Source organism: Saimiri boliviensis, chromosome 13, assembly GCF_048565385.1.
Source record: "Saimiri boliviensis isolate mSaiBol1 chromosome 13, mSaiBol1.pri, whole genome shotgun sequence".
In the NCBI taxonomy this organism is placed as follows: Eukaryota; Metazoa; Chordata; class Mammalia; order Primates; family Cebidae; genus Saimiri; species Saimiri boliviensis.
Window position 1 is genome coordinate 32,555,054 of NC_133461.1, and position 9,947 is coordinate 32,565,000.

Below are 9,947 nucleotides of genomic sequence, written 5' to 3' on the forward strand. Positions count from 1 at the left end.
GGTATGGATTCCTTTGGGTTTATCTTGCTTACAGCTTAATCAACCTCTTGAATTTGTAGGTTTACTATGTCTTTTACTGAATTTGGAGAATTTTCAGCCATTATTTCTTCAAATAAGGACTTAAAGGTGGGCTTTTTCAGCCCACTTTTCCTCTTCTCCTCACCTTCTAGTATCACAGAGACATTAGTGTTATATCTTTTCTTATAGTGCAAAAGTCCCTGAGGCTCTGTTAATTTTTTTCAGCCATTTTCTCTCTGTTGTTCATGTCTGGTAATTTCCATTATTCTGTCTTCCAGTTAACCTAATTCTTTCTTCTGCCTTTCGATTCTCTTCTTAAGCCTCTATATTAGGTTTTCTAAAATTTTGGTTGTTGTATTTTTCAGTTCTAAAATTACCGTTTGGTTTTTCTTTGTATCTTCTATTTCTTTGCTGAGCTCTTCTATTTCTTTGCTGGTCCTTTCTTTGTTTCTTTCATTTGTTTCAAGTGTGAATCAAGTATAGGGGCACATGCCTACAATTCGAGCTATTCGGGAGGCTGAGGGGGAGAATCACTTGAGCCCAGGAATTCAAGGCCAGCCTGGACAACATAGTGAGACCCCCCCCATCTAAAAAAAAAGTGTGTTTGTAATTGCTTGCTGAATATTTTTATGATGAATGCTGTAAAATCTTTGTCATATAATTCCAACATCTCTGTTTTCTAGATTTGGCATCTGTTGATTGCCTTTTTGTTTTTTTTATGCAGTTTCTTAGCTTTCTGGTATGAAGAGTGATATTTGATTGATTTTGGGGGGATTTTTGGTATTGTGTCACAAGACTCTGGATTGTATTTAAGTCTTCTGTTTTAGTCAGCTTCCTCTGGACACCACTCCAGCAGGGGAAAATGAGGCATCATCTTATTACTGCCATGTGAGTGTGAAAGCCCAGGTTCCCTGCTCTTGGTCTCCACTGACACCACAGAGTGTGTGTGACCTAGTTAGTACTGGAACGTGGTTAAAGTTCTCACTCTCCATTAGACCTCCTTGGACACAACCACAGCAAGGAGAGGGTGTATATCATTATTTCCTGGTACAGGTGGAAGTCAGGGTTCCCCACATGGTTCACACTGACACTGTGTAGAGGAGGCTTTGTTACCTCCTGCTGGGAGGGAAAGTGTTGGTTCCCTGTTTGTTCTCTGATGCCATCTTGGCAGGGAAATTGGGTGCTCTCTACAGTCTGGTGTGGTGAGAGTTTACACTTTCCACTTGGCCTTTGATGGTGTGTAGTGGTGGGGGCCCCAGTTTTTTTTTTTATGTGGTGTTTCGCTGCAGTAGAATGGTTATTTTCTAAAGTTTCTGTCCTGCCAGGCTGCCCCCTTACTGGGCTTTTGGTTAGGAAAACAGATTTTTCTTGAGGCTTTTTTTTTTCTATTTTTGTCTATGACCATTGGTATTTCCGGGCTTCTTTGGCACTCAGTCTGTGATAAATGAGGCAAAAAGAAAATCCAGGGAACTGCTTGTCAGGTTGCTGTTTGAGTCCAGGGTCACTAGCCAGTGTGCCCTCTTCTCTCCACCTTTCAGAATTTTTTTTTTTTTTTTTTTTTTTTTTTTTAATGAGATGGAGTTTTGCTCTTATTGCCCAGGCTGAAGTGCAATGGTAGGAACTTGACTCACTGCAACTTCTGCTTCCCAGGTTCAAGCAATTCTCTTGCCTTAGCCTCCCAAGTAGCTGAGATCACAGGCATGCGCCACCACTCTTGGCTAATTTTGTATTTTTTTTTTTTTTTTTTTTTTGAGATGGAGTTTCGCTCTTGTTACCCAGGCTGGAGTGCAATGGTGCGATCTCCACTCATCACAAACTCCGCCTCCTGGGTTCAGGCAATTCTCCTGCCTCAGCCTCCTGAGTAGCTGGGATTACAGGCACGCGCCACCATGCCCAGCTAACTTTTTGTATTTTTAGTAGAGACGGGGTTTCACCATGTTGACCAGGGTGGTCTTGATCTCTTGACCTCGTGATCCGCCCGCCTCAGCCTCCCAAAGTGCTGGGATTACAGGCATGAGCCACCGCGCCCGGCCTAATTTTGTATTTTTAATAGAGATGAGGTTTCTCCGTGTTGGTCAGGCTGGTCTCGATCTCCAGACCTCAGGTGATCTGCCCACCCTGGCCTCCCAAAGTGCTGGGATTACAGGCATGAGCTACTTTGCCTGGCCCAGCGTTTTCTTATGTTTGTTTTACATATACTATGTAGGGTTTTTACTTGTGCTAATGTGGAGGAATGGGCAAAAGTACACCTGTTCCATCTTCCCAGAAGTTTTTTTTTTTTCTTTTTCAGATGGAGTTTTGCTCTTGTTACCCAGGCTGGAGTACAATGGTGTGATCTCAGCTCACCGCAACCTTCGCCTCCTGGGTTCAAGCGATTCTCTTGCCTCAGCCTTCTGAGTAGCTGGGATTACAGGCACCACACCCAGCTAATTTTGTATTTTTAGTAGAGATGAGGTTTCTCCATGTCGGTCAGGCTGGTCTTGAACTCCAACCTCAGGTGATCCGCCTGCCTCCCAAAGTGCTGGAATTACAGGCTTAAGCCACCTTGCCCAGCCCCAGAAGTTTTTTTAAAAGGTATTTTTGCAGTATTTTGTGGAGTCATAAATGTGATCATAGCTCATCAGTCTTATGCCAAGAATCTGACTCTATCTTCAGGAATCATCCAAAATCAAGAAAAACAAAGCACGAACATGTGCCCTACTTATAATAATGAAAATTATAAATTATTTTATAACCAATACTTGCAGAAGGATAAATTATGTAACCTTTAAAAAGACAATTTTGAAGACTGTTGCAACAGAGAAAAATTGCTACATTAAAAAATAGAGGAGAATAGAGAAAAATTGATAACTCTGACAATATTAAAAGATAAGACTTCTTTACAGTGAAAGAAAAATATTATTACCTTATACATAGTTCCATGATAGATGACAAATTGGGAAAAATCTTTGTAAGTGTATTATGTAACTTATAGCTGGTTGGTATTCCTGATATACTGAGCTCTTACAAACCAAAAATAAGGAATGCTCCAATGGAAAAGTAGGTAAAAGACATGTAGTAGAAAGGATATACCCCTGAAAGACATGCAAATAAAATAACGATATGCTAACATTTTCACTTCAGAGTTAGAAAAGATTAAAAATACCGACTAAGCTTGGTGTTGGTGACAGTGTGAGGAAAACACAGATATTCTTATACATTCTTGGTAGTAGTATAAATTGGTGCAATCATTTTGGGGGGAAGTCTGATGTATTTATACTCTTTTGCCAGAGAACTACACTTCTAGGAATATGTCCTGTATAGATAAATTTGCACTACTCAAAAGAAAATCAGAATTTTTTTTGTTATAAAAAAATGAGGCCAGGTGCAGTGGCTCACATCTGTAATCCTAGCACTTTGGGAGGCTGAGATGGGTGGATCATGAGGTCAGGAGATCGAGACCATCCTGGCCAACATGTTGAGACCTTGTCTCTACTAAAATACAAAAAAAAAAAAAATTAGCCAGTTGTGGTGGCAGGTGCCAGTATTCCCAGCTACTTGGGAGGCTGAGGCAGGAGAATCGCTTGAACCCAGGAGGGGGAGGTTGCAGTGAGCTGAGATTGTATCACTGCACTCCAGCCTGGCGACAGAGCGAGACTCCATCTCAAAAAAAAAAAAAAAAAAAAAAAAAAAAAAAAAAAAAGATCCAGTGCTTTCAAGTACAGAAAAAGTGAAATAAGATAAATGTTCACAAATAGAGGATTGGTTAAGAAAATTATTCTGTATATACATATATAAAACAAATACGTGTGTTTATATACATATATAAAACAAATAAATTAAAATTATTGAGCTGCAGGAATGATGCTTGATACAGAGAAATGTCTCCAACTTATTGTTGCATAAAAAGAATTGTTACATAAATATTGTTGCATAAATATCTTAGGTTCTTGCAATTATGAAAAAATATGAACTTATATTTCTACGTCTGTAGAGCATGGGAAGAGAATTGTGATCTTGTTTGCTGAAAGGTTAACCTTAACTGAATTGCATAGGATGCTGAGAAATGTGGAGAAGCACATGAAATATTTGATGAGATCAAACCATCTCTGCAGAGGCATCGTTTTTCTTTGTAAATTACTAATAATATACATGTGAACTCCTAGGTCTTGAACTCCTGAATTTTATTGGCTTTGTGGGTTTGAATTTCATTTATAAACACAATTTTGTTTATAGATGTGTATTAGCTTTATCTACTTTTAAAATATATATTTAAGAATAAATACATGCATATATAAAATTATATATAGAATCTTCACTTTACAGATGAGGAAACTGAGGCACAGAGAGGTTAACTCATTTGTGCAAAAACACATGGACCATGGTGGGGCTGGGATTCCAATCCAGGCCCTCTGCCTTCAGTGCGTAATCTCTGGTTTGCAGACATCCTCAGAGAAACCGGAACCAGGCAGGAGTATCCTCATTCTTAGTCAAGCATTCTTTCTCATAATTTTTATTTATTAGCTAACTGTTTGAGTCACAGCTTTGTTGGTTTTCTCCCCACTTCCTGGAATTAAGAGAAAGCAGCTTTACTGTTGAAAAAAATCTTTGCTTTCATAGTTGAAATAGAAACTTATTTTTATGATTCACTAATGGTTGTAGTTTGTGAACTGTTTCCATAATGCTGGTGGTAATGGTAGCACAGGATAGACCATGGCTACCTTTAAACTACATAAAACAAAATTCTTTAAATAAAAAAGGAATACTGGCCAGGCGTGGTGGCTCACGTTTGTAATCCCAGCACTTTGGGAGGCTGAGGCGGGGGGATCACCTGAGGTCTGGAGTTCGAGACCAGCTTGGCCAACATAGTGAAACCCTGTCTCTACTAAAAATACAAAAATTAACTGGGCATGATGCCGCTAGCCTGTAGTCTCAGGTACTAGTGAGGCTGAGGCAGGAGAATCACTGGAACCTGGGAGTCAGAGGCTGCAGTGAGCTGAGATCGTGACACTGCACTCCAGCTTGGGTGACAGAGCTAGACTCTGTCTCAATCAATCAATCAATCAATCAATAAGGGACACAGATATCTTTAAGCAAAATAAATGATGGCATTGGTGCCCTGCCTGCTGTTCACATGCTGTGTTGAGGCACATCAGAATATTGAGGCTTTGTTAGAATTAGAGTGAGTTGGTACCAAATAACCAAATGATTGTACATAACATTCTGAGGATTATGAGTATCTCATAAATTTTAGACCACACATTTTAGAGTTACATAAATATTTTAATTTTTGTTGTTGGTGTTATTTTGAGATAGAGTCTCACTCTTTCACCCAGGCTGGAGTACAGTGGCATGATCAGAGCTCACTGCAGCCTTGAACTTCTGGGCACAAGCGACCGTCCTAGCTCAGCCTCCCAAGTAGCTGGGACCACAGGTGTGTGCCACCATGCCTAGCTAAGTTTTGTATTTTTTGTAGGGATGGGGTTTCACCACATTGCCCAGGCTGGTCTTGAACTCCTGGGTTCAAGCAATCTACCCACTTCAGCCTCTGAAAGTGTTGGAATTATCGGCATGAGCCATGGTGCCCAGCCTTAATTTTGTCAATTTCAAATTCCATCTTTTGTATCAGTTCATTTTTAAAGCTCATGTATTTTTTATTGCCAAATAGGAGCTATTACTTCCTTGATCAGGTTGCCACTGTTACATAATTTGAAAAAGGGCTAGAGAGAGAGGGTGAGCTTTCAAAGATTGATAAGAAGAGGATTTGCCCTCTGGGAGCCCATGGCTTAGTGACAATCAGAGTGCTAATCAGAGGGCCCTGTCCATGCTGGACTTCCTGCACCAAGGGGGGCTGCATTTCAAAGTTACATTCAGCTCATTTGTTTTGGTCCTCTTTGTTCATAATGGCAAAGGCAAAGAAGAACTACAAGCAGAAATGCCGGGACAAAGATGAGGCAGAACAGGCCGTCAACCGGAGTGCCAACCTGGTAAACCAGAAGCAACAGGAAAAGGTACCTGGGAGGGCTGACAACCTGAAAAATGCGAGATTTACCTGTATCAGGCTAGAGCCAAGTATGAATCTTCGTAAGAAATGAACCTGTACCCTAAACCTCAGGAGTATCTTCCTTCACATTTTGGGGTCTTCTGAACCTGAAAAACCACTGCCACATTTTTGGGGGTTGGGGCAAGAGCGATAGCAGCATAGTCATGAGGGAGGGAGTGGGGGTGATAAGAGGTTGGAGGAGTTTCACAGTTATTTCCATTTTCCTTAGAAGACTCGGCTCATGTATTCTTTGGAGTCAGGCTGCCTTTTGCTTGGGTGGATTACAAATTTAACTTTGTAAAATCTAGAGATAAGATTTCTGCAACCAGAGGGTGGCATGTGTCTTTAGGAAGACACTAGGCAAGATACTTCACGGATATTTTCCAAGATGGGTAAGACTGCAGGGCACACTGAATGATTTGCTCATGAGGGAATTGTACATAGGTCTTGCACTAGACCTGGTCTCTCCATAGTTAATGCTTTTCAATCTCTTTTGCCTATGGAAGCTTTGCCTAGCATTCTCAACACTTGCTCTTTTTTTTATTTGTTTGTTTTCACAGCTTTTTGTGAAACTGGCAACTTCAAAGACTGCAGTTGAGGACTCAGGTGAGGAGGTAGTTCCTACAAATGGGGGAGGGCTGCTGGTGGAGTTTACACGATCGTAAATGTGCCCCTGAGAAAGGGAGTTTTATATACTTTAAACAGAGCACATATGGATATACAGCAGGATTAGAGGGATATCAGGAGGGGAAAGGGAGGAAAGAAGGGAGAGAGGAAGGAAGGGAGGAAAGGAAAGAAGAGGAGAGAAGAAGGGAGGGTGTGTTAGAATCCCAGAAGGTGGGAGGAAGCTATGAGCAGCCGTTTCTGGCCTCTGTCTGGTTAGATCTTGCTGCCTTGCATGGGAATGAGTGGTGGTGGTGGAGTCATGTGACAGCAGCTTTGTAGTCAGGTGCTTCCTCTGATATACCGGGGCATCTATGTAAAAGCCCATTTCAGCCCTGGTAGCCCTTATCTATTGTGAAACAGCCAAGCTTCAAGGCCTTGTTATCACTGAAATCTAAGACCCAAACCAGGCATTTGCAAAAGCTTTTAATTCTCAGAATATCCTGCAGGATATATCCCTCATAACTGTGATTACGTAAGATCTTAGCCTCTAAATTAGAAACTAAAGTGACTTTGTGCCCCTTTAGGGCTCAGGGTAGTTCTCTTCTCTGCATCCGTCATCAGACAATTCTGAAAATGAAAAGTGATGGGAAATGCTGAGGTGGGATGAGACAAAGAAAACTCTGGCTGAGGTTTCTTATCAGCTTTCACTTCTCCTTCCTTAGAACATTTCTTTTTCAATGTTTGGTTCAGTGTTTAAAAAGAAAGTGATACCCTCCTTCACTTGCTTCACAAAATATAATGAGGGTGAGAGATGCAATAACTCCCAATGCTCAGAGTCCTGGGGGCCTTGTGAGCTCAGCACAACTCCAGTGAATTTCTGTTGCCATCTCAGATGAGCCTGTGGATGTATCTGGGAGCCACCTTCCTGTCTAGTTTCTGACCCAGGTCTCTCCCTTCTGTTGCAGACAAAGCATATATGCTGCATGTCAGCACCCTGGATAAGGTCCGAGAAGAGTGGCAGAGTGAGCACATCAAGGCCTGTGAGGTACGCGTAGGGTAACCCAGAAGCTGCTGCGGGGGGATGGGGATGAGGAGGATGGGGGGTGGGGATGGGACAGTAGGGAGTGGGGGGTGAGCTGTCTGTCCAGAACCTGGAGAGTCTACTTTTGTAGAAATGATCTGTCCCGATTCTCAGAGAGTTACAGAGCTTGAGGGCAAATTAGAAAGCAAAAATTTGGCTGGATCTGGTGGCTCATGCCTATAATCCCAGCACTTTGGGAGGCCAAGGCGGGTGGATTACCTGAGGTCAGGAGTTCAAGACCAGCCTGACCAACATGGTGAAACCCCATCTCTACTAAAAATACAAAAATTAGCCCGGCATGGTGGCACACACCTGTAATCCCAGCTACTCGAGACTCTGAGGCAGGAGAATTTCTTGAACCTGGGAGGGGGAGGTTGCAGTGATCCAAAATTGTGCCATTGCATTCCAGCCTGGGTGACAGGGCAAGGCTCTGTCTCCAGAAAAAAAAAAAAAAGGAAGACAGAAATCAGAAATTTAAGTGAAGAATGGAAGGAACTGGAATAGTTTTTCCCAAACCTTGTCTGCCTTATTCCCATCCTGGCCATGCTGTCCAACTCTTCAAAGCTTTAGTCTAATGTTGGGTTAGCACAGGCATAGCTGAATCAGCAAATGGTTGATTAAGTAATTACCTTTGGAGAGCCTGGCCCGTACTCGAAAGGTTCTAAAGGGAATGCTGACAGCAAGTAAGCAGGCTTTGGAGGTTGGTTTGTTCAGTTTTTGTTTCACTCTATCACCCAGGCTGGAGGGCAGTGGCATGATCAGAGCTCACTGCAGCCTTAAAGCGCTCAGCTTAAATGAAGTAGATGGGACTACAGGTGTGTGCCACCATGCCTCATTAATTATTTATTATTTGTTTTATTTTTTAAAGAGACAGGGTCTTGCTATATTGCCCAGGCTGGTCTCAAGCAATCCTTCCACCTCGGCCTCCTGAGTTGTTGGGATTAGAGGCATGAGCCAACATGCATGGCTGGAGGTTTTATTTTTTAACTATCCTCATACCTTCAATTTTACCACTGCTCCCTTGCATTTGCCACAAATGACCTCACAATTTCCAAGAGAAAATAAAAAAACATAACTTGGAAGCTTTTTAAAGAAACTTAAGTTTCTGTCACCCTGCCTACACATTTTCGTCCAGTGGTTCTCAAAGTGAGGTCCTATGACCGGTAGCATCAGCATCACCTGGGAACTTGTTAGAAATGCAGGTTCTCACACCAATCCAGAGCTACTTAATCAGAAACTCTGGGGGTAGAGCCCAGCAATCTCCGTGTTTATAAGCCTTCCAAGTGATTCTGATGTGAATTCAAGTATGAGAATCATTGACAGACACGCTTGCCCCACTCCTTTTTCCCTCTTAGCATGGAAAAGGGGCTATTCCTCATTCAAGTCTTTCTCATCCAGCTAGCCTTTCCCCACCTTCTTGGGCATACAGAACTTGTGAATTTCTGTTTCCTTGTACACAGACTCAGCTCTTTCCTAGCTTAAAAACTCACCAGTTCAGCTGGGCACGGTGGCTCATGCCTGTAATCCCAGCACTTTGGGAGGCCAAGGTAGGCAGATCACCTGAGGTCAGGAGTTCAAGACCAGCCTGGCCAACATAGTAAAACCCTGTCCCTATTAAAAATATAAAAATTAGTAAGGCGTGATGGTGGCACCTGTAATCTCAGCTACTTGGGAGGCTGAGGTGGGAGAATTACTTGAACCTGGGAGGTAGAGTTTGCAGTGAGCGGAGATCGTGCCACTGCACTCTATCCTGGGCAACAGAGTGAGACTCCATCTCAACAACAACAACAACAACAAAAACCCAGCAGTTCTTGCCTTCTATCTATGACCCCCTACCAACTCCACCCTTCTTCACAGCCACGCTTTTTGAAGGAGTTGTCTTCAAGTCCATTTTATCCCGTCTGCCCCAGCCTGTGGCATCTGGGATTTGCTTCCCTGCAGCTGCTCTCTTGGAGGGCACCAGCAATCCCTTGATACAAGAGCCAGTGGGGCTTTGCTGTTTCTAATCTTATTTGACCTGTCTTTGTTATCTGATACTGTGGGTCAGTATGCTTCTCTTAAAACACTGTTTTCTGTTTTATCTCTTTAACTCCACACTCTTAGGGGAAAGCCTGGAATGAGGCCATTTTAAAATAAGGTTTTAAAAACATGTAAAGCAATATCATATATGTCTTATGGATACATATATAGTGTAAAAACCTGCATAAAGTCTGGGTGGGG

General features: G+C 42.4%; 1 protein-coding gene across 2 annotated transcripts in view; it reads left to right on the forward strand.

Annotated features, from left to right (window-relative positions):
• Nucleotides 1–9,947, forward strand: part of PSTPIP2 (proline-serine-threonine phosphatase interacting protein 2) — a 119,492-nt gene that overhangs the window by 73,929 nt on the left and 35,616 nt on the right. For both annotated transcript variants that reach the window (XR_012513110.1, XM_003924700.4), the window contains exons 7-9: nt 5,910–6,008; nt 6,601–6,646; nt 7,612–7,691. Coding sequence is in view for 1 of the 2 variants with exons in the window: in XM_003924700.4 (XP_003924749.1) it covers nt 5,910–6,008; nt 6,601–6,646; nt 7,612–7,691 (225 nt within the window). In the remaining variant the exon portion in view is untranslated. The remainder of the gene's footprint in view (nt 1–5,909; nt 6,009–6,600; nt 6,647–7,611; nt 7,692–9,947) is intronic.